This window comes from Schistocerca nitens, chromosome 3 (assembly GCF_023898315.1).
Source record: "Schistocerca nitens isolate TAMUIC-IGC-003100 chromosome 3, iqSchNite1.1, whole genome shotgun sequence".
NCBI lineage: Eukaryota > Metazoa > Arthropoda > Insecta > Orthoptera > Acrididae > Schistocerca > Schistocerca nitens.
In genome coordinates, this window is record NC_064616.1 from 670,706,602 (window position 1) to 670,732,940 (window position 26,339).

The 26,339-nt window shown below is 38.7% G+C and overlaps 1 protein-coding gene and 1 non-coding gene across 2 annotated transcripts in view; both read left to right on the plus strand.

Moving 5' to 3' along the window:
* Positions 1 to 26,339, plus strand: part of LOC126248631 (ERI1 exoribonuclease 3-like) — a 117,993-nt gene that overhangs the window by 26,010 nt on the left and 65,644 nt on the right. Inside the window, exon 2 of the mRNA XM_049949806.1 lies at positions 18,915 to 19,049. Within this exon, the coding sequence (XP_049805763.1) occupies positions 18,915 to 19,049 (135 nt within the window). The remainder of the gene's footprint in view (positions 1 to 18,914; positions 19,050 to 26,339) is intronic.
* On the plus strand, positions 6,964 to 7,038 carry Trnat-ugu (transfer RNA threonine (anticodon UGU)). The gene has a single exon. It is a non-coding gene; the product is annotated as a tRNA-Thr (tRNA).

The following is a 26,339-nucleotide window of genomic DNA, read 5'->3' on the forward strand; positions in this document are numbered from 1 at the left end:
CTGTTGAGCGGTCGCCATCTTACCATCAACTGACGCTGACGCCTAGTCAACAGCGCCTCAAGCGAACAAATGTACAACTAAATGAAACATTATAGCTCCCTTAATTCGCCGACAGATAGTGCTTAGCTCTGCCTTTTGTCGTTGCAGAGTTTTAAATTCCTAAAGTTGTGGTATTCTTTTTGAATCACCCTGTACATACAGATATTACAAACCTTAAATAACAAAACATCACCAGTTTGTATTTTTTGTAATCTGGCCGAGGAATTTGAGTGTGTATATCATGACACTCTTTTGGAAAAGCTTAAGTGCTGTGGAAATATTGGTGTTACGAACAACTGGTTTTGAATCGTATTTAACAAAAGTATTACAAAATGTAATGTTAAATGTTTCTAGATTGGAGAAAAATTTTAGGACCAAAGGAAATCCTCACGTGTGATCAAGGTAAAAGTAATCGGACTGATTTTGTAGTGCAGTACAGTAGACCATCCTGATTGTCCAATTGTGATTGGGACAATGTGGCTTGTGTACTCTGTTTAGTCTGCAAGAAGCTTTGAAGGATCATTTCAAGCTGTAACTGTACACTTATTGTCACTTTATAATGAGGAACATAGCTACCAAGGAAAATTGCCTTCCAAATTGACATGGATCTCAGTGACCCCATTCAAACATTTGACCACAATTTTGAGGCTCAAACATTGAAAATTTGTCTTAGCGTTTGCCCGTGGTCAACACTACCCGAGAACAATGAAGTAAAGCTATCTGCTGCCTTTTTCTAGGAAATTGGGGACACTGTGTCACCCCAGACAGTATGCAACTACTCCATTACTTTAGCCTCTAGGCATCTATTACTAACAACAATGTTGTGCGAAGAAGGTATGCAAGGGAACACTTAAAGTGGAACTTGGATCAGTGGCATCAAATTCTCTTCATCTATGAATACATCATGTGTTTGATGCCAAATGCTCATTGTAGAAGAGTGTGGATGTGGCCAGGAACCTGTACACATCTCAGGCATGCAGTCTCATTTGTTCATCAGGGAGACAGGTCAGTCATGTACTGGCCAGTATTATGTATTTGTGTCAGAAACATCTCGTCACTGTCAAGAGTAGTTGGAGAGTTGTGTGGCATCAGGACAGGATCCTACAACGTATTCTCCTTCCATCCAGTTAAAATTTGGGCTATGGGTTCATCTTACAAGATGATAATATATGAACACCTTCCTCCAGGAGACTGTCTACTGATAGGACTATCCTTGCAGCTCATTGTCACAGAAACCTTCCTCGTACACTGTATGATCTCAGTAAAGCTGTTATCGAAGAGTGGGACAGACTTGAGCAGCAACGTCTCAACCACCTTGTGGTCATCATGTCAAGGAGAAACAGTGTATTGCCTGTTGCCGCATAACGTTTGAGGGCATTTCGAAAAGTAAAGATACAATGGCTCGCAGTCCTTAAATAGAACATTTATTTAGAAAACAGTCAGTTACATCTTATTAACTGGATTACTTGTTATTTTTCGACATAATCACCCCCGTTATCCAAACATTTGTTAAGCCAGTGCAGAAGCTTTTGTATCCCACAGTCATAGAAGGTTGCCACCTGTTGTCGGAACCACATTTCAACTTCATCTTTGATCTCTCCATCGTCGTGGAATGATTTTCCACCAAGATGTGACTTCAGTTAATGGAAGTCGAGAGGGCACAACGTCCGGGCTGTATGGCGGATGGTCCAATACGTCCCATGCGAATTGTTTGAGTAGTGCTTTGGTTACGAGCACTGTATGAGGCCGAGCGTTGTCATGAAGCAAGCGGACTCCACTTGTCAGCATTCCCCTGAGTTTGTTTTGAATTGCACTTCGAAGACATTTCAAAGTCTGGCAATATGCAGCAGCATTAATTGTCATTCCAGGAGGCATAAATTCCAACAGAAGAATGCCTTGTCTGTCCCAAAAAACAGAAGCCATGATTTTCTTCGCTGAAATCGATGTTTTGCATTTCTTGGCTTTTGATGAATTCGAATGGCGCCATTGCATTGAATGTTGCTTGGATTCAGGTGTATAGTGATAAACCCACGTCTCATCACCTGTCACAATGTGATCAAGGAACCCATCACCTGCTTCAGCATAGTGTGTGAGGAAGTCGAGTGCAAACGCCATCCTTTTCTTTTTTTGTTCTTCCTTTAACAGTTTTGGAACCCAGTGCGAACACAATTTCCTGTACCCTAACTTGACAGTCACAAAGTCATAAAGAGTTGTCTTTCAATGTGAGACGTCTATTCGCACGAATTGCTTCCTCCGTTCTTCGAAGAAGGGCATCAGAGATCACAGATGGCCGACCTGTTCTTTGTTCATCATGAACATCGGTCCTACCTTCAGAGAAATGATGACACCATTTCGTTACATTTTGTCAATTCATAATGTTTGCATAAACAGAAACAATTTCTTTGTGAATATCCGTTGGTCGCTGACCTTTTGCATGAAGAAAATGTATGACGGAGCACACTTCGCATTTGGCGGGATTCTGAATCGGCGCAGCCATTTTAAACATGACATACTCCAACCAGAAGCAACGTTCAACTGCCGAACGACTGCGAGGAGAAAGCTAACAGTTCAAGGTTAACACCAGTGTTGCCAACTTGCTCACCAAAAATCTTCTGTTCCTCTGGCGCACAGTGTATCTTTACTTTCCGAAATACCATCGTTTATGATTTCACAAATGTGCACTTTCAAACTGATTGCCTTTATTTTACAATACAACTATTTGTTTCATAAGGTGTATTCTATCATTACCCTTGAATTTAAGTCCACACTTGTTCACAGATATTTAGTTCTATGAAAGTAATAGAACGAAACAATCATTTAATGTAGCACATAAACAAGAGTCAGTGAAAAGGGTAGAATGAGTGTACATGGTGGTGGATATTTGAACGGTAAGAACCATGGTATTAAACTGAAATAACTAAGTTCAGCAGCTGTTGCTCTCTACGTAACTGTTAGTTTCAGAAACAAGAAAAATCAACAAATTAAAATATTTTGCCTATTTCCACTCATTATTTCGCATAATTTTTTTGGGCAACTCATCACTTACAAGATAGTATTGAGACTAATGTGTAGTGAGACTAATATATGGTGTTTGACAACAGTCATTTTTAGGCTTCTATCTAATGAGTTATACATAATAATGGCATCTTCAGAATATATATATATATATATATATATATATATATATATATATATAAATATAACAGAGGGAAACATTCCACGTGGAAAAAATATATCTAAAAAGAAAGATGATGAGACTTACCAAACAAAAGCGCTGGCAGGTCGATAGACACACAAACAAACACAAATATACACACAAAATTCAAGCTTTCGCAACAAACTGTTGCCTCATCAGGAAAGAGGGAAGGAGAGGGAAAGACGAAAGGATGTGGGTTTTAAGGGAGAGGGTAAGGAGTCATTCCAATCCCGGGAGCGGAAAGACTTACCTTAGGGGGAAAAAAGGACAGGTATACACTCGCACACACACACATATCCATCCACACATACAGACACAAGCTTAAACAGGGAGTGATACAGGATTGTAAATATCCCCCCCCCCCCCCAACATCTTCATAAAGGAAAAAAAAGTTCAGTCTATACACAGTGAGACAGCTAGGACAAGCTACACAAAATACATCCAGAATAAGTAAGTATGGTATGAAGGTGCAGTTTTTGCTAAGTTGTAAGGGACACTGGCAAATTTTCTAATGTATACACATAGTTTTTAATGTTTGTAGCTACCTAATGAGGACACCATGTTCTTTTTTTATGGGCTGATACTTTTTTTCTGCGACATTGAAAAGATTCTTCAAAGAGAACTTCAATAACGTAACATGCTGTGGAACTCCCAGAGTGGTCAGCCGACTTGCTTCAGACTTTCATCACGTGTACAACAATGAAATAGTTGATATGCTTTTCAGTTATGGTAAATGTCAACAAACTGTTGGAACAGTGGTGCAGTTGTATGCTGAAAGAAATGATAGTGCCAAGTCCTTATGTCAGTCTTTGCAAACATTATAAAAACTTTTCAAGAAACTAGAAATATGAAAAATAAAATACATGAACTAGAGAGAACAGTAACTGATGAGAGTGATACAGTTAGGATTCAACAGCGGTAAGATAGAATCCACATGTGGTGTGAGGCAAAGAGTGTTCTGAAAATATTACACACATAACTCTATCAAAAGCTACCCCACCTAGATAGCTACACATGTTAGCATGCTGCAGGATATGGGGAGGCTTGCTGGTCCCATATCGAATTTGCCTGGTTGTGTTACCAATGAGGGGTGCTGGGCCAGCCAGCCTGAACAAGGTTTTTAGGCAATTTCCCACATCCGACTAGGTGAATACGAGGCTGGTACCCACATACTGACTCAGTTACATGATTCACAAACATTTTGGAAAACATTCTCACACGTTCACATATGGGTGTCCACAAATTCCTTCATAGTGGGGGGCAAGGCGCGAAAAGACATCCAGCCAAGCTCTACCACTAACATTGTGAAATCCACAGTAACAAGGCAACACTATGAAGACATGGGATAAGACCAGGAAAAGCCTCCATCAAAAGCTTCATGACATTGATTTTCAAAATTAGTTCCCATTCTACTAATGGTTCTACAAAAAAGTAAAGTTACATGCCATTTTTTTGCAACATTTTTCGCGTGGACGGTCCATCATTTGCAAAACATTGTCAAATCAATCTTTGCAAATGCACTACTGGTCAGTTGAAACTCCTTGCTGGCTGATAGAAATGGATAAACAGTCCTTCTTTTCCCAATGTATGGTCCAGGCTTATCAAGAATTGCATCATTGTTCCTGTTTTACTAATGCAGCTCTCATAGCTACAAGTATCTAGTGTTCTTAGCATATACTGCTGCACTTACGGGAAGACATCCTATTGGACATAACGCAATCCATATGTTACCTACATGATGAATGTCTCACCCATTCCATACATATAATTACAGACTGTGTTAATAGAACATTTGGAGATCGTTGGATGAGTATATTTATTTCCTCGGGAAGTTTGTTGTAAGTAATCCACTACAGTTCAAAAGGAACAATGAGGTACATAATTACGATAACGGAAGGAAAAATGACATTCATTACTCCAAATTAAAGTTGTCTTTAGCACAAAAAGAGGTGCACAATGCTGCAGCAAAAATTTTTGATCACTTACCCAGTGATATAAAATGTCTGACAGACAGCAAACTAAAATTTGAAAGCAAACTGAGAAAGTTTTTCCTTGACAACTCATTCTATTTGCGATGTGGATGTAAAAAGACTTGTTCCACATCATTACGATCTGTCATGCAAAATGATCCATGGAGCATGTAAGTAACTAACCAACCAGATGTAACACATCTGTACTTTTATATCTGGGGAAAATTAAAACAAGAAGTATACAAGAAAACACTGATGATCCTTTAAGACATGAAATGACATGTATCACGAGCCTGAGCTCTGGTAAGTTCCAATGAAAGTCAGCTTGCAGTATTGTGTGTCCAAAATCACTTTATAGCACGTAGCAGTGCTCAAGGTTGGTATTTTGAGCACTTAATATGACAGTCATAATAATAAACACATGAACTGTGCCTGAGTTAAACCTTTGCTTACATGTGGTACAGTAGAGCAGACATTTGTGGGACCCATTCTCCTGATGGTGGGACAGTGTTTTGTGGCACTGTTATCATGTTACTATTTGATTAAGTTCCATCCCTATTCTGTTGATGAAGTCCTTGTCAAAGACTCATACCAATGCCACAGAAAATAATAGAACATTGATTTGAAATGATAATTAAATAGACACCCTAGCTGCAAGCAGGCGTTGATACACTTCATTGGGGACATGTTGAAAATGTGTGCCCCAACCGGAACTCGAACCCGGGATCTCCTGCTTACATGGCAGATGCTCTATCCATCTGAGCCACCGCGGGCACAGAGGATAGTGCGTCTGCAGGGACTTATCCCTTGCACGCTCCCCGTGAGATCCACATTCCCAACATGTCCACAACACTACATTCGTAGTGGGCCTAATAGATGTTTGCCCATCATACTCATTACTCGTGGCAGATTAATCTACCAAGTCCTGTACGAGTTGGGGCATAGCGTGTGCGTTCGCACAAGAAGGTCAAAGGCTGGGAACCCATATTTTTAACTATATATGACGGTAGTATCTGTTCCCGAAAGAACAGTTACCGTTGATGACCATGCAGCTTTGCTCGAAATGAAATGATAATTAAATAGACACCCTAGCTGCAAGTAGGCGTTGATACACTTCATTGGGGACATGTTGAAAATGTGTGCCCCGACCGGGACTCGAACCCGGGATCTCCTGCTTACATGACAGACGCTCTATCCATCTGAGCCACCGCGGGCACAGAGGATAGTGCGTCTGAAGGGACTTATCCCTTGCACGCTCCCCGTGAGATCCACATTCCCAACATGTCCACAACACTACATTCGTAGTGCGCCTAATAGATGTTTGCCCATCATACTCATTACTCGTGGCAGATTAATCTACCAAGTCCCGTACGAGTTGGGGCATAGCGTGTGCGTTCGCACAAGAAGGTCAAAGGCCGGGAACCCATATTTTTAACTATATATGACGGTAGTATCTGTTCCCGAAAGAACAGTTACCGTCGATGACCATGCAGCTTTGCCCGAAATGAAATGATAATTAAATAGACACCCTAGCTGCAAGCAAAATATGGGTTCCCGGCCTTTGACCTTCTTGTGCGAACGCACACGCTATGCCCCAACTCGCACGGGACTTGGTAGATTAATCTGCCACGAGTAATGAGAATGATGGGCAAACATCTATTAGGCGCACTACGAATGTAGTGTTGTGGACATGTTGGGAATGTGGATCTCACAGGGAGCGTGCAAGGGATAAGTCCGTGCAGACGCACTATCCTCTGTGCCCGCGGTGGCTCAGATGGATAGAGCGTCTGCCATGTAAGCAGGAGATCCCGGGTTCGAGTCCCGGTCGGGGCACACATTTTCAACATGTCCCCAATGAAGTGTATCAACGCCTGCTTGCAGCTAGGGTGTCTATTTAATTATCATTTCATTTCGAGCATAGCTGCATGGTCATCGACGGTAACTGTTCTTTCGGGAACAGATACTACCGTCATATATAGTTAGAACATTGATTGCCTGAAGCAATTTTGGACAAGAGATGTTGAAGTAACTGATTTTTTTTGGTAACCAATCATTTATGGAGTGAGTCAAAAAAGACTTAACAATTTTGGAATGATACAGAAATTTATTGAGATAACTTACAGAATTGGTAGATGTGTCATTTTGTAGCAAACAGCTTGAAGTTTCACATAAACATGTCAAGTGTCATTTGGTTTCAGTGTGGCTACCATTTGTGATGTGGCAAGCATCCCGTTTGTAATAAATTTCTTCCCACATTTGTTGCAGCAAATTGGCCATAACTAGTGCAACAGCAATGTAGATTTGATTTTTCAAATAGGCTAAATTGTTTGTGAGAGGAGGAAAACACTCGGTCTTTAATGAAATCCCAGAGAAAGCAATCCAGTGGTGTCAAGTATGGGGAGTGAGATGGCCACGTGATTGGTCCTTCATGGCCAATCCACCAACCTGGCAGGCGATTATTGACGAAACCTTGAACTTCCATGAGGAAATGAGGTGGTGCACCATCTTGCTGGTAGTAAACCATCCGATCTCGGTTATCTTCATCACTCTGTGGAATCAAAAAGTTTTCAAGCATAACAAAGTTCTTCTGCCAAGGGTGAATTGTAGATCTACTTGGAGGTTCTTTTGCCCATCTGGTGGAAAATTTATGCTTAACTATTGTTTCAGAGTTCGTTTCATGAACCAAAACACACAGTGAGCACACTCCACACCAGTGAAAGTAGCTGTTTTTAACTGTGCACTATGATGACACTACTGGTGTGGCGGAATTGAGTACTGATGCTACACATGACTCAGACTTGAGGTTGTTTGCTACAAAATTACACATCTACCGATTCTGTAAGTTACTTCAAAAGTTGTAAAGTCCTTTTTGACCCACCCTGTACAAAACATATCAGACCAGTGTTCTTAGGAACATGAAGCAAGGGGAAACTAAATTAAACACAAAACTGGACATTTACATTTTGTATCACAGGCTGTACAAATAACACAGAGAACTTTCTACAGAGCATAGTTTGAAAAGTTCAAAATGGTCATTAAAATAGGCCTACAATTTAGGAAAATAAGTTTTTTTTTTTAGCTGTAGAGCTGAACATGGTGTTTTGCCACTAAATCTCAGAAACATTTTAAGGAAGGTATCAGTTTCTGCTTTTTTTCTAATCCAGGGGTAGTCAACCTTTTTTACCTGATACTCACTTTTGTATCTCTGTTAGTAGTAAAATTTTCCATCTGCCAACCAGTCCCATAGCAATGGTGATTGATAGAGTAGGGACGTACTTTCTAAAATTTTTAAAGGAGAGTTGCAGCAAGTTATAGCTTGCAAAAATATTTGCTTATTAATTACTATATATGACAAAATTTTATCAAAACCAAATGAAAGTATCTTTAACTGCATACTGCCTACCATTAAATCTGGAATGCCCACTATTGGGCAGTAGGGACCAGGTTGACATCCACTGTTATAACCACATCATAGCCATCTCAAGGCAGTGAAAAGCTTCCTCACTACATTATCCTTTCTTGGTATGGCTTTTGTCACTAGGCTGTCCAATTATGAGGGCCTAGGACATCTTGTCTGTTAATACTTGATGGCCAGTGTCATCAGCATCACATTCAACCCAGTCATGAATATTTTTCTGGTTGCATTCTACAAATCCTGAGGATTCTTTAATCAGCCCAGTCAGTTCAGATACAAATTGGCTATTTGGTGCCTCTTCAGGTACAGTGATGGATTCTTGTTAAAGAAAGAGCTTATTCCAAGCCATGTGCAGTGTCTAGATCTTGGATTTCTGCCATTTTCATAATTTTTCTGTACAAGCACACATCTTCATTGTGAAGCACACTCACAAATTTTGTAATAGTATCACTGTTATTTCTGAGCTGTGCTGGATTCACTATAACCATTAATCTATTGGTGAATTATTTTAAGTTGATGGGAAACACCAAGAACAATACATTTACATTTAGTCACTATTGTGAACGCCAATATGACATCACAATCTGTCACAAGTGAAGGTTTAGACATCTACACAGAACAGCAACAATGACATTTGGCTGGGAGGAGGAAACTGTTGAAATCGCCAGCCCGACATCAGCAGACCTACTACATGGCATTTGCAAATTTTTGAATTTGGGAACTGCAACACTTTTGGTTAATATTTTAATGATTTATTGGCATTAGGGTAATTGATGCTCTACTGTAGTTCCATTAAAAATCAATGTAATAATCCATTATAAATGTTGGAAAAAAAATCCATCTGAAAATTGGCCACATTATTGGCTATAACGTAGCAAAAACTATACCTCACTGTATTTATTCTCGATGTGTGTGGGGTGCTCTGTCATAGCTGTGTCACCCTGTAAACAGACCAAGGAGTATAGGAAACTAAGGAGAAATTTAGGAAAGGAATTGAAGCTCAAATAGAAATTTAAGTGTTAGGAAGTCTTATACGTAAATATTTTTCTGAAGTGTAACAGTCTATGGGAGAAAAAAGTGGAAGAGAATTGAATCTCTTGAATTGTGGAATTATTTAAGAATGATGAAGGTTAGGTGGGTAGATCAAGTAATTAATGAAGAGCTATTCCTTCAAATAGAGAAGAAAAGAGCTTAATGGTAGAACTTGAACAGAAGAAGAAATAGGTTGTTAGGACACATTGTGAGTCAGCATAGAAAAGTTAACTTAATAATTGGGGGAACTGTATTGGTTAAAAACTAGAGAGCAAGACCAAAGCTTGAATGCAGTAAGTAGGTTCAAATGGATGTACAGAGATGAAGAGACTTTCACTCGATAAACCAGCATGGCGAGCTATGATCAAACCAGTCTTTATATTGAAGTCCTCAACAACAACGACACATAATTTACTACATTCTTTGTTACAGTAAAGTTTAGTTATTACTGCTGCCAGTCACTTTTCTTTATAATGTAACACAACTGTTTCTATATGATTGTAGACAACTTCCACATTACAGAGACCTGTAGTCTACCTGAGGTTAGAGCTTATATGGTCCAGCTCTCTGAGGAAATGTCACCTCTAGTCAACATACTGTTTGGCACAGTCTTTCACTAACTTTCAGATCCAGTTTTTGACAAGGCACAGCAAGCATATTAATCTTCCTTTCTATTTACTTTATTCAACTAACAATTTCTATGTTTCTTTTGCTCAGCAGTATTTAGTGATAAAGTGATGTTATCACAAAATATCTGCCTAATGGATGCCTGAACTCAGACGCTTGACTTCCATAATGAGCCATGCTCTTTGAGTCTAAAATATGGCCAGATAGCTAAGTCTGTAAGAGCATTGTACTGGTTTCTACATTAAAGTTCCACTCTGAAATGCAATTTACCCATCACCATGCATTGTACTGTGGGTTGTGGAATATATAAGTTGATGTATACTTCATGCTTTCATAAGCTGTATATCGTCTTATTGCAGAGTAAAGCATTCACTTTTTCACATTACTTGGTCATTTTCATCATAATTCTTCTCATATACTTGCCAACATTCGAATGTGTTGGTCTGACTATGCCTAGCAATTCGTGCAACACCAGAAAGAAATGACCAAAATAGATGTTCAATAAACCTAAATGTACAATTGCAGCCAACTGGCTTCATTTAAACACTGTGACAGCATCCAAGAATGGGTTAATTAAAAAGTTACTCACCTCCCTGCTGATCCATTCCAGTCCTCAGGTGAGCTATGAAAACATGTTCCCTGATGGAATAAAGAGAATCACCAATGGAGCACAAGAGGCAGCTTAAAGTTCTGTCACCTCGAAAAATTAAGATGTGACCAGGAAACTTGTTAATGGTATTAATCCTTATACGTATTCACCCTTCAATGTAACACATTTTTCCCAACTATAGGTGACTTGCCAGTGACATTTATTGTCGAATTCTGCATTTTGACCATTCAGGAAACATTCCGTTATGATAACGTCTCTTTTTCACTCTGCAACTGCTTGCCACAAGTGCTCTCCTCATTTAAGTAAAGAGGAAGATATCAGAGGGTGCCATGTCAAAAGAATATGGGAGTGAGGCAAAATTTGATAGCCCAAAGAAGCAGTGTATGTGATTGTGTTGTGTGCATAATGACCTGGGGCATTGTTGTGGAGCAAAAACTCCCCGTCAAGCAATTTCCCGTGACACTTTGTCTTGATAACCTCATGTAACATCATCTAAAGATTGTGGTGGTATGCTCCTAAAGAACATAATCTGTTAGCACCTCGCTGTGGAAATCCTACAAAACCATCAGCATCACATTGTCTGATATGTTTTGGTATTCATATTTTTTTTTGGAGTGGTGAAGTCCCACCACAAAGCGGCAGATCACCTCTCTGAGAAGAACTAGTATCACTAGCGAAGTGGATGCCCAAGTGCTCAATGACCACATATCACAGTAGAGGCAATAGTGGAAAAAGTGAAAAATCAGTCATGGATCAGGTTTCAACATCTTGCAGGACATTTTGAACGTGCAGAAGTTGCCACACACAAGTTGAACTCACCACAGCCATGAAGGGTGAAAACCCGACAGTTATAGGGCAAGGTGACACTGATAGTTTTTTAGGAGCACCATAGTGAGGTGCTAACAGATTAGACTCTTACGGAGCATACTACCACCATTTTCTGACTGGGTTATGGGAGTAGTGTTTTGCAGGGTGTTGCTTTGCTCCTTTGTAGCTAAAGAAATAATCTTGATTGGCAACTTTTCTGCTGCTGCCTCTGTTTATGGATCCTTTAGAGTTTAGAGTGTATGAGCAATTTCAGAACCTGGTGTGTGACAACATCTGTCATGTTCAAAGTATCCTGCAAGGTGTTGAAAACTGATCCATGGCAAATTTTTACCTTTTCCACAATTACCTTGATTCTAATACACTGGTCATCGAGCACCAGGACCTCCGTTTCTCTTGTGATTCCTAGATCTTCACAAATAGACAGTCAACCACTTTGTCACCCAGACTTGTTTGACCACACGTCTGCACCACTTTACCATTGTGTCATATGATGACACGTTGTTGTACACTTCCACTGTCTCAGAGTAGATTGTTGCAGTGTTATCTTCTTCAGATGCAGATAACTATCACATGACTATTCACTTGGTCTACACCATTTTGTTTTGACTCCTCCAGTACCGTGCTATGGTAATGTAATACGGAGATATCACTGGGTACTACTGCAGACAAATACCTACAAGGGACTTTTTTTAAAAGTGATAATTAAAACTTCATGACTACCCCTTGTAGGCTTGCAGTTCATTATGAAAATGTTTATCAACTACAGAGAACCTCTCAGCATTTTAGGATTGTGTAGTTAAAGCCCAAGTGAACTATTAAAGATAGAAAGAAGAGTTCATGTGTTTTGGAATCATTTCATTAGCTCAACACAAGTATGGGAAACGACATATATCTTTCTGGAAGAGATAGTTGCGATACTGGTGCAGAGGTGTTCCCAAATAATACCTTGAAAAATCGTCCATGCAGAGTTTAACCATTTGCCAAGCTTCAATCTGGAGTTCGATTGCCACCATGAGATCTGGGAGAGGAACAGGTTGGAGTTCAGGTTGAACAGTACTAAATACAAAAAAGCAGTAGTGTATATTTCATTTTATCCCATAACAGTGCTAATTGTGTGTGTAGTGGACCAGTTTTGGAAATGAATTGTGCTACTTTAAGTTTTGTTACTGTTGAGGTACGTAGTCCAGTGTCAGTAGGAAGATGGGTTGCAGGGAATGATACACAGTAAATTGCAGCTGGTAAAGGCAGTTATTTGGCCATGATGCTTTTTCCAGCTTCTCAAGCAGGAAAAAATGTAACGTGACTACCAATAGGATGCAGTCCATTGATGCGTAGCTTCTTGCTCCAGTGAGAACACCCAAATACACAAAGCATCCATATGAGTTAGTACATCACATTTTAACTGAGGGTACTTTGTGTTCAGACAAATCTATGTATGCTAATTCATCTGATGAAATCTCTAGTATTTCACCACATGATGAGACTAATGTGGTATAATTTATAATATCTTGTTTTTTTCCTATACACATTCTAAATTATTGGGAAGTTGGTTGGAATGTATTTTCAGGGTGACTAACTCTTATTTTATGTAAGTTGAAACACAGTGATGTTCCCTGTTTTACAACAAGACGAAAATATCAGTTTGTGAAAATTTCAATACTGATTTATTATTCAGAGTAAAACCACAACAGAAAAATGAGTGTAAAGCTGTCCTGTACTACTTTGGGCAAGGTTTCATCAGTGCTCATTGCCTGTGCTACGATATTTTCCATTACCAAAAATTGTTTAGAGACGTGCTTTTCAAACTTTTCGCGCTCACGACTTCCTTGACTTGAACATAAACATCTGCGGCTCCATTCGCACATAACATTCAACTGAAAGTGTGGGATAAATAAACTTAAACTTTGAAAATAAATGAATAAGATGGGTTATTTCTTTATTAGCTGTTGGCAGTAACACATGTTAACCAAATTTTAATATTGGTACATCTTATTCTTGCGACTGAATCAATGGAAAGGATGAGCTTGCTTCTTCGTCATTTGTTCAAATTTTGGTGCTAGATTGGAAATTCCGACTTGTTTCTCTTTCTCCACATTCATTTTTGACCAGTTTTTTTTTTTTTTTTTTTTTTTTTTTTTTTTGTCTTGATGACTGCCAGTGCCAAAAAACCTACTTCAAATTAGTACGATGTTGTAAAAGGTATCAAAACTCATAAGGCCTTGTTACCTACTTGTGGATACTCCCACATAACCAAGCTCCAAAATTCAAGCAGTAGTCAGAAAACAAACTTCACTTTCAATTTGGAATCTGAGGAAAGATCAATAAACTGCTTTTTTCCCTTGTGTAGTGTGTGTTCATGGAAGTTGTGTATTGAAAGGGTATTTGATCCAGGTGTTGGTCAAAGTGCTTCATTTGGAAAATTCTTCATGAAGTGGTGACTGAGTTTAGTTAAATGATCCACAAACATACTTCAGTTCTCCACTCAACTAAAAGACAATGTCTTTTAAAACTGGGTGAAGAGCAGGGAAAACATAATGTATATGTTTGTCATCCACCGAACAAGGTGGAGCAGTAGTTAGCACACTGGACACGCATTTGGGAGGATGACAGTTCAAACCCGCATCCGGCCATCCTTATTTATGTTTTCTGTGATTTCCCTAAATCACTTCAGAAAAATGCTGGGATGGTTCCTTTGAAAAGGCACGGCCGACTTCCTTCTCCATCCTTTCCTAATTCGATGGGACTGATAACCTAGCTGTTTGGTCCCCTTCCCGAATCAGCCAACCTACCTTTGTCATCCAACTTTCTCTTCTATTTCTGAAGGATGAAATTTAATCTGACATTTGCAGAATGTTGGTCAGATTATCTTGAAGGGCTACATTCAATGAACTGAGTTTATCAAAGATGTCACAAAGATACGCCAGCATCAAAACAAAGTCACTGTCCACAAACTTCTCGGAATTCGTTTGTTTCTCTTGAACAGGTGAAGAGTAAAGTTCATTCCTGAGTTCATACACCCTTTTCAGGACATTCACACAGAAAATCCAGTGAGAGTTACTGTAATAAATTAGGGAAATGTGCTAAGTCTCCATACCAAAGCACGTTCGTTGAAAACATCTTGACTTAAGTGGTCACTTTTTAATTAAGTTTACCATTTTGATTACTGCCTGAGCAACCTCATGAAAGACAGGGCTCATGCTCTTTGATGCTGGCACTTCTCAGTGAATAAAACAGTGTATCCAAACAGCATGACAAGTATCTTCATGGATCAGAGTCCAGCATAACAGCCAGCCTTATTGCAACCTGCATATGTACATATGCCTACACAATTTGCCCAGTTAATGTTTTCTTCTGTAAAAGAATTTAGTATTCCAAAGAGGTCTTTTGCTTTTGTTCCAAGTTATTTTTGTGCAGAAAAGAGATCTTCATGAAATTTTGTGGCCACATATAAACAACACACAACAAATTAGATGTGCATCATTGTGATTGTCAGTACAGTCATCCAACTCAATAGTGAAATCACTATTACTTTTGAGTTTTTCAACCAACTGATATTAACATCATCAGCCATATTCAGTCACCTAGCAAAATTACACTGTGACCACAAAACATGGTAATGGTGTCAATCCTGTCTATTCGCCCTTCAGTGTAACATATTTTTCCTAACACTGGATGACTTGGCAACAACCATGGTTGGTGAAGTCCAGTCTACATTTTGACTATCTAGAAATAATTACACTTTGAGATCACCTCATTGACATTCTACAGATGCCTGCTAAGTAATGCTTTCCTCATCTAAGGGAAGAGGAAAAAGTCACAGGGTGCCACATCAGGAGAATGTGTAAGTGAGGCAAAATTTGATAGCCCAAAGAAGCTGCTTAATAGTGGTGCCCTATGGATAGTGATTTTTGGCATTGTTGTGGACCAGAAACACCTCTCTATACAACTCCCTTCAACACTGCCTGTTGACAGCCTCCAGCAACCTTTTCAGGAGACTGTGGTAGTATGCTCCTCAAGAGCATAATCTATTAGTACCTGACTTGTGGCAATTGTAGAAAACCATCACCATCAGCATCACCTTGCCCAATAATTTTTGGGTATGACCCTTAAAAAGGCAGTGGTGAACCAAGTGGCAGATCATCACTCTGTGAAGAACCAGGAATCACAAGAGAAATGGAGACCAAAGTGCTCAAAGACCGATATATCAAATTTGAGGCAGTTGTGGAAAAAGTGAACGGATTTGTTTTCTACACCTTTCAGGATGTTTTGTACATGATAGAGGTTGTCACACACAATATGAATTCACCACCACCAAAAACAGCGAAGACCCAACCACTATGGGGCAATGTGATGCTGATGGTTTTCTAGGACCACCACAGTGAGGAGCTTACTGCTGCAATCTCCTCACAAGGTTGCAAAAGGATTTAAAAATGAAGTTTTTTTTTGCAGGATGTTGCTTTGCTCCATTGTATGGAGTTATGATGATACACCTAGCACTTCAGCTGAAGAGGTCATCTTGATAGTTCTGACACTGTTGCAGCATTTCCACTGGAAGCGTACTGGAACTTATAAATAAATGAAACACCACAGTTATTTTTCATTTCTAACATTACTACATGTAAAAACCAAAATTCAAGTAACTGCCTTCATACTCATTACATTTTTGTCTATTCGTCTTTTCAATAGCAAGACACATTTGAAGCAACACATTTTGTACTTCTTTCTTTTTCTGGTGCCTTTGTCCCATATTGGCACAAGGTTAGCATGCTTAGGAACAGATTTAGTATGGTTAATTTAAGGGGTGGCCAGATGCCCTGCCTGTCACCACTCCATTATCCCAGGGACAAAATGTATGTACCCCAGCTGCCTGCATGTACTGTTAATTCTTGATATTTGCGAATTGCATAACCAAAGCAGGAGTTAGATACGAGTCTGATATTAAGCTAGTGGGATGTGAGAAACTGCCTAAACACCATATCCAGGCTAGCAAGCACACCAACGATTATTATTAATCCACAGGACGGATTCGACTTGGCGTCAGCGCACCTCCCCATCCCAGAAGCAGCACTTGAACATGCGTGACTATCCAGGGAGGCATCATATTTTGTACTTACATTTAAAAATTTGTCCATCCTGACAGAGAAACACATATCACAGAAGATAAACAACAATTAAAAATGATCTGCATTCAATAAAACTAACTTTAGAGCTGACTGTTACTGAATGAAAGCAATTGGAGTCATGTAATACAATATGACTGCCATGTACCACTCTGCAGTAGTAACAACACTTAGTTGTTGACCCACTAGATATCACTGCTATCACATGTGCTGTTGCTTTATTCAGAAAGCATATAAATCAATTTTTTTTTAATGACTGCAGCATCCATACTGTAAGGCCACAATGTTCTCGGGAGCTGCAACCCACAGTTTGAAAACCATTGTTTTATAGTTTCCTGCAACTTATCTCTAGATGTAGACAAACTATTTCATCTTTATCAACTGCCAGATCATGCCCCCAAGTTGTGATAAATTTATCACTATCTGCATGCTTACCCGTAGGCTCTTATAGATTCATTATTATAGAGGCTGCTCTCTCTCTCTCTCTCTCTCTCTCTCTCTCTCTCTCTCTCTCTCTCTCTCTCTCTCCTTCTCTCTCTCTCTCTCTCTCTCTCTCTCTCTCTCTCTCTCTCTCTCTCTCCATGAAATATTACCTTTTGGGTTGAAAAAATGCTTGAAGCCATTTATGGTCAGTGACTAAATGGAATCTTGTTTCATATAAATACCTGTGTGGTCTATCCTGCTGTGGCTAGTGATGTGCTGCTTTTGGGCGAGATACCACCTGCAGCTGTATGTCTTTAGTGAGATATTGATATCATTACACCAAACCATAACTTATAATTTAATATTAGTTTTAAACTATTTCAACACAATTTTGCAAAAATGTGAAATTTTATTAGATAGCACCTTATGACACATACGACTCAGTGGACCCAGATGAATACAAATTATTGGCTAGTGTTCTTGCATTTGAAGACAGGATGAAAGTAGTAAGTATTCAACCAGTCATAAGTGATTCTCTAGCCATTACTACAACATAAACATGACAACTAAGTGAAATGTTGATATTAAAAAAAGTCTGTTTTCCCTCATTCAAACCCTATGGTGCACTTGTTCACTGCAGTGGACAACTGTTAATGTCACTTATTTGGCATTTTCAGTCAGTCCTGAGGCTGCATATGCACGCAGCCCACTCCAGTAGACACTCCCATCTGGTGTTGTTCCCTGTGTGTATTTGCTGTCTCAGGACTGATTGAAAACACCAAAGAGCAACTGTTAACAGTTGTCCACTACCGTGAAAATGTGCACCATAGGGTTAAGGCAAATATAAAGAGCATTCCTTTGAAATAGCCATGGCTCATTTCCTTCTTCACCCTTGTCAGATGAAGGCTTGTTCTCTGTCTCTAGTGACCTTATTGTTAAGGGAATATTAATTCCTAATACATCTTTCTTTAGACCCACTAGGACAGCTGTGCATATAAGCATGCTGCTTCCGGGATTCAAACACATGTGCTGGCTCTGGATCAAATCAGCCTGGCGCATTAACAACAAGGGTTGGTGTGCTGGCCAGCCTGTGTCTTGTTTTTAGCAGTTTCCTACAGTAATGGGCTGGCACGCATGTTCTACCTCAGTTACCAGATTCGTGAACAATTTCACATAGGATAACACTGGATAGAGACAGTTGGGGTACACAAATTCTGTCCCAGGGGAGAAGGTGTAGTGACAGGAAGGGCACGTGGCCATGCTCTACCATAAACATTTGCCTAATCCAGTAATTGACATGCCAGTCTCCTGAAGATACAGGATAAAGGCCAGAGAAAAAAGTTTATGAGTCCTTTCTTCTTTACTAATAATAGCCAATTAGACCTACTGTAACGGAGTTCTTATTCTGCCTTGAATATGAAATACATCAATATTTAAAACTTATTACAGTGCAGCACATTGATGATGTACTGTGTTGTCAGTTATTCAGTAATGTTTTGTTATTATTAATAATAAGTACAATTTTCTGTGGAGCAATGATACATAGTTCATTTCATGTATATTCTTGCCATTTCAGTTCACCTTTTATGGTTTCTACAATAACTGGTGAGGATTATATATGCTTATTACTGATAAATATTATTTTACCTTGCAGGAAATAATAGAGTTTCCATGCTTGAAAGTTAGTGGCAAAACATTTGAAGTTCTGTCACAATTCCACCATTACATTAGGCCAATATGCAATCCTCTGCTGTCAGATTTTTGTGTGGCCAGGACTGGAATAATTCAGGTAATTCATGAAAAAGAATTCTAGTACTACAATTTTGTGTACCATTATAACTGTCAAAATGTTTATATTATTGTGGTCTTTCCAGTGGAAATACCTGGAAAGGGATTACATGTGGTACTGTAACTAGATTCATTAATGAAAGCCATAATATACATCTAGTAATATACTCCCAAGTCTCTGTATGGTGCATGGTACTTTGTACAACTTATAGCCATTTCCATCCCTGTTCCACTTGCCAATAAAGCGAGGGAAAATTAGCTGTCTATATGCCTCGATACAAGCCCCAATTTCTCTTATCTTGTCTTCATGGCCCTTATGTGAAATATACATCGGCTGCAATAGAATCATTCTGCAGTCAACTTCAAATAATACACCTCCTAAAACAGTGGGAGAATAGTATCTCCACAAGTTGTTGTGATAGTGTTGATATCACAAACTGCATAGGAAATACCCTTGAGCATATGGTTAACTGCTGTCCAGTGTGAGTATTACAAAGGAAAAAAACTCATTAGTTGCTTCCAGTATGGCTTCAAGTAGTACTGTTCAGACCTAGCTAACCTGATCCTGCTGTAGGTGGGTTAAGAGGACAACACCTTGTAAGGAAGGATATTCTTTGATATTGGAAAAGCACATGGCACTGCATGGAGGTACGATGTACTTAGTCAGCTTCACAACTGGGGCGTGCATGGAAGTCATTAAAATATTTTCTTGCAGAGCAGTCATTCCATTAATGAACAGCAGTCATGTTATCCATTAATTTTATATAAGAGAATGGTTGCAGTAGATGAACAGTTAATTACGGATGTGTTCTTGTGCTGTACTTGAAGGTGAAATTGGTTGAGCTTGCCCTCAGGATCAAGGAAAACAAACAGAAATGTTTGAAGCTGTGTATGGAACTCTGCAGATGTGTGTAGACTCAGATGGGTGCTACTTCAAAAGTAGTCACCACTAATTGAACATCTGATTAGTGCACAAATTTCCAGCATCCGTTTCTTTCCTTTTATGCGCTCATTCACTGCTGTTGATTTTTTTAATTATTATTATTTTTATGAAACTTGCCCCAGCACAAGACCATATTTGAAGGTCAAAAACAGTTGTGCATTAATATACCAAGAGGAGTAATTTCTTATTATGTCCTTTGTACTGGTGATTGAACTCTTTGGCTGTGGGTTTTCACACATATTCAGTTGGCACAATACACTTACCTCCATCATTAGTAAGTTTATCTCAACTACATTTTGAACACTGCAGCTGCCCTGTGCAATGTGACAATTTCTTTAGCTACCACATTTCCTGAGTTATAAATTTATGTCTAATTTAAAGTTTGGACCACTTATTTTTATCTTGAAAGTACATGCTTTACATACACACACTTTTAGATTCACTGGTATTCTGATATAGCAGAGCATTTGCCATGTGACTCTCCTTTATGTTTGTTAGCAATGGAAAATACACCTAAAATCAAGTTACAATTTTTGTGTATGTTTGGAAACTACTTCTGAAATCAGTCATGTTTGTAGACTTAATAATATTACTGATCTTCAAATCTGATAGAAGTTTCTGTATGAGGAAAATAATGAATGATCTCATGTTCCTTGCTTAACATGCCATGTGTGTATTGTAATGACAAGTGCTAGATTGTTTTGCAAGTGGATATTTTTCTTTTTCTTTTTTATTTAGTGAAGCACAAATAAACATCAGCATACTGGATTAATGATGTAAGATGTCTGTATTAGCAATTTCAGTATTTAAAAATAAACTTTAAATGATTATCTAACAAAGAAGCACTGACCAACTGCCTGGCAGTAACAGAATAAGTAATTTAACAAGAATGAAACAGTTGTAATATGACTACTAAATTGGCAGATGTTGGGAAGGATAACAGAACATTATTGTGCTTTTGGTCATTCGTTATTATTGTTATGTTTTTGGTAGCACTGTACTTGATTAGTATATTGTGGAAGTAATTTACGAAAATTGCAAAGAATAGTTTGATCATTGAAAGTGTCATTGAGAATGTACACAAATGGATATTATTTTCGTATTGATCATTTTATTGTCTCTGCTGGCCAGTTTCAGTGTTCGTAGCTTCTGTGCTATTTTTGTCACACGATCTCCATCTTCAGCAGAGTATTAGGCAAAGGTAAAATACTTTATTGGTGTCAAGTTTGATCAGCTGGTTCCATTGGCATTTAATGCATTCTGTAGAGCATTGCTTTTTAGTAAACAATTTTGTACTTACCTGTGTGACCTGAGGTTTTATTGATAGAGACATCAGAAATTTAAACCTTTCTCTGTTCATTGGTTAAGATGATATTCTGATGCATTTCGTTCATTTAATGTGCATGGTCTCCAATTTATAATGTTATACTGTCGGATGAGATCAGTATGTCATCAACACGTCTCTTATAACATATTACTTTAATAACTAGCTGATGGTTCATTCTAAATAATTTATATTCTAAGTCAGTATTAAAAATATAAACATGTAAACTGACAAGGCAGCTGCCCATAGCTAAACCATCTCTCAAGGTACTTTTTATTATTGTTGTTGTTGTTGTTGTTGTTGTTGTTGTTGAGGTCTTCAGTCCTGAGACTGGTTTGATGCAGCTCTCCATGCTACTCTATCCTGTGCAAGCTTCTTCATCTCCCAGTACCTACTGCAACCTACATCCTTCTGAATCTGCTTAGTGTATTGATCTCTTGGTCTCCCTCCACGATTTTTACCCTCCACGCTGCCCTCCAATGCTAAATTTGTGATCCCTTGATGCCTCAAAACATGTCCTACCAACCGATCCCTTCTTCTAGTCAAGTTGTGCCACAAACTTCTCTTCTCCCCAATCATATTCAATACCTCCTCATTAGTTACGTGATCTACCCACCTTATCTTCAGCATTCTTCTGTAGCACCACATTTCGAAAGCTTCTATTCTCTTCTTGTCCAAACTGGTTATCGTCCATGTTTCACATCCATACATGGCTACACTCCATACAAATACTTTCAGAAACGACTTCCTGACACTTAAATCTATACTCGATGTTAACAAATTTCTCTTCTTCAGAAACGATTTCCTTGCCATTGCCAGTCTACATTTTATATCCTCTCTACTTCGACCATCATCAGTTATTTTACTCCCTAAATAGCAAAACTCCTTTACTACTTTAAGTGTCTCATTTCCTAATCTAATCCCCTCAGAATCACTCGATTTAATTTGACTACATTCCGTTATCCTCATTTTGCTTTTGTTGATGTTCATCTTATGTCCTCCTTTCAAGACACTGTCCATTCCGTTCAACTGCTCTTCCAAGTCCTTTGCTGTCTCTGACAGAATTACAATGTCATCGGCGAACCTCAAAGTTTTTACTTCTTCTCCATGAATTTTAATACCTACTCCGAATTTTTCTTTTGTTTCCTTTACTGCTTGCTCAATATACAGATTGAATAACATCGGGGAGAGGCTACAACCCTGTCTCACTCCTTTCCCAACCACTGCTTCCCTTTCATGCCCCTCGACTCTTATAACTGCCATCTGGTTTCTGTACAAATTGTAAATAGCCTTTCGCTCCCTGTGTTTTACCCCTGCCACCTTCAGAATTTGAAAGAGAGTATTCCAGTTAAGGTTGTCAAAAGCTTTCTCTAAGTCTACAAATGCTAGAAACGTAGGTTTGCCTTTTCTTAATCTTTCTTCTAAGATAAGTCGTAATTATTGTCATAATTTTTATTATTATTATTATTATTATTATTGTTATTATTATTATTATTGTTATTATTATTATTATTATTATTATTATTATTATTATTATTATTATTAAAAAAAGGCTAGCCTAGAGTTAACAAATCAGTGAACTCGTATGTTTCTTATAAAATCAGATTTTTGTGCCCATACAAGTTATTTTTAATTATTTCTTTTGTTTCCTTGAAGGGTATGTTTGTGTAGGGGTTAAAGATATAAAATTATGCAAATATTGTAGTAGAAGTAGTTGTATACATAACTGCAGGTCTAGTTTGGCAATGATGGGACAGCCATTTGGCCTTGGCCATATAGTTGGAACCATTTCACATCTGCTTGAAATCTGGGTGCCCCTTGTGCAATGAATTGGTTTATAACTGCTCTCTACTAAGTATGTATCTTCAAATTTTTGCATGTAATTGAGAATCTCATTTAGTTTCGTGCTGATTGTGAATTTACAAAAGGTTTTTCTACAATTTAGAAGTGGAATCTGACAGAATTTCCATTATATTGTTGCTATTGAAAAATTATATAGTTGTACTGAAACATTGACTATTGTACATTACAACTGCAGACTTACCTTTGTGTGTCCTGACTATTAAAAACATTATTGTTAGTAATGACTGTACAGTCACTGTCTTTCTTGTTGTTAGTATTTCCTTTTTCTGCTTGTTTAGTGATGATATTGTTGACATTGTGGCCTTTGAAAATTTAGCCATTGTCTTTTCTGTTCTAGTAATTGCCATTGCTTTACTAGTCTCTGATATAATCCAATCTTATATGTAATACTGTATATGCCACATTACTTTTGCAGCGTTATGCTGCTGGCCAACAACCATGTCTCCACTATTTAGACAACCATTAGCAGTCTGCCAAAAAATATACTGATTGCAAATATAGTCATGTTACATCATTAACCCAGTATGTTAATGTTTATCCATGCTTCACTAATCTAAATAACAGTAAAAAATGCTGTTTGTAAAACAATCTGGTGACAGTCATTACAGTACATACATAAGAGGGCATGCTGAAAATTAATGCCTCCTAATTTTTTTATGTCAAAACTCTTTAAGCTTTTTAAATAAAACAAATGTTATTAACAATCTACATCTTTATTCTTCGTCTCTATGTATGTACTTATTTCTCAACATAGTCACCCTTCCAGTTAGAGACCAGTTTGTCGATGTTGTCATTATACGAGGTGTGGCTAGAAAAAAACCGGACTAGTACTGGTGAAACAATAAAACGAATGCAATAAGGCTGAAAGTCGCGTGGCCTGTCACGTGACTCTCGCTCCGCCTACTGCTCGAGTTTCATCTGCCTCCTGCACTCAGTCTGCCCGTGGCATCTGTTTTAAGTAGTTGACGTTTTGTCTGTGCGTCGGAAAATGTTGAGTGTACAGAAAGAACAGCGTGTTAACATCAAATTTTGTTTCAAACTAGGAAAATCTGCAAGTGAAACGTTTGTAATATTACAACAAGTGTACGGCGATGATTGTTTATCGCGAACACAAGTGTTTGAGTGGTTTAAACAATTTAAAGATGGCTGCGAAGACACCAGTGATGACACTCGCACTGGCAGACCATTGTCAGCAAAAACTGATGCAAACATTGAAAAAATCGGTAAACTTGTTCGACAAGATCACCGTTTAACAATCAGAGCAGTGTCTGAGTTAACAGGAGTTGACAAGGAAAGTGTCGAACAAGTTTACCGATTTTTTCAATGTTTGCATCAGTTTTTGCTGACAATGGTCTGCCAGTGCGAGTGTCATCACTGGTGTCTTCGCGGCCATCTTTAAATCGTTTAAACCACTCAAACACTTGTGTTCGCGATAAACAATCATCGCCGTACACTTGTTGTAACATTACAAACGTTTCACTTGCAGATTTTCCTAGTTTGAAACAAAATTTGATGTTAACACGCTGTTCTTTCTGTACACTCAACATTTTCCGACGCACAGACAAAACGTCAACTACTTAAAACAGACGCCACGGGCAGACTGAGTGCAGGAGGCAGATGAAACTCGAGCAGTAGGCGGAGCGAGAGTCACGTGACAGGCCACGCGACTTTCAGCCTTATTGCATTCGTTTTATTGTTTCACCAGTACTAGTCCGGTTTTTTTCTAGCCACACCTCGTAGAATATCTGACTTTGTTGACGGTGCAACCACCTCATCTCTGCTTGCTCTGCTTCATCACTATTAAAATGAAGTTTTTGAAGATGTTCTTTAACAATCTTAATGTTGGAGGCAGATGAAAATCAGATGGAGCCAAGTCAGGACTATATGGATGATGACTGATGACAGCAAACCCAAGCCGTCAGACTGTTGCAAATGTTGCAGCGCTCATGTGTGGTCTGGCATTATCATGCTGAAGGATTGGGTGCTCCACATATGGACTAACTCTTAGAATTCATGCATTCAGTTTCTGAGGGTTTCGCAGAGCACTGACATAGTTAAGTTACACATTGCCATGTTGCACACTACAATTTTGAACCCTTTACCAAACAAGGTGGTACAGTGTTTAACACACTGGACTCGCACTTGGGAGGACGATGGTTCAAGCCTGCGCCCAGCCATCCAGATGTAGGTTTTCCATGATTTCCCTAAATCGCTCCAGAAAAACGCCTTGATGTTCCCTTTGACAGGGCACGGCTGATTTCCTTCCCTATCCTTGGCACAATCTGAGCTTGTTCTCCATTTGTAATGATCTCAATGTTGATGGGTCGTTAAACCCACTATTCCTTCCTTTGGAGCCTCTAGTGGTAGAGGGTTGCAACTTCCCTCAGTGAAGTGGCAAAGTTGAATGAGTAATATGCATGATATGTAATACCTCAACTGATATTGAGAACAGAATAAAAATTTTTGAAGCATTACTTTTCAGCACACCTTCTTAGTATGTTAAGTGAGGAATAGGACACCATTCATTTCCTCCTTTGTACATAAGCTTACATCAGGTTTCGAGGTTGGCAATATTGTGCAAATGCAACTGACATTTAAAAAAAAATTATAGTAATTCCAAATATACCCCAAAACTATAACTTTGCTTCAGATGTATTTTTAAAAGTAAATGAACACATTAGTTGGGCACATAGCAAATGCTGTGCTGTATCAGTGTATGAGTGAATCTAAAAGTAAGTTTGTGTGTGTGAATTACTGTGCACAGGGCAGCTGCAGCATTCAAAATGCAGTCAACATAAAATCAATAATGATGAAGACATAAGTGTATTACCCCAACAGAAGATGAGCGAAAACCCCAAAGCACTTCTTGGCATAAATTAAGTTATATGAAAGTGGCCGATTGCTTATTTTTTGTGTAATTAAATAGTTCCTTAGCCACGCAAGCAAACATATTTCTTTGGTGTTGATGTACAATGCTGCCCGTAAAAACTGCAATACCATACAACAGAAATTGACTTATTATGCATATACAGTGAGGTGAGAAAAGTCATGTAACACCTCCTAAGGTCGTATCAGACCTTTTGTCTAGCGTAATGCAGCAACTCGACCTGGCATGGACTCAAAAAATTGTTGAAGTCACCTGTACAAATGTTGAGCGATGC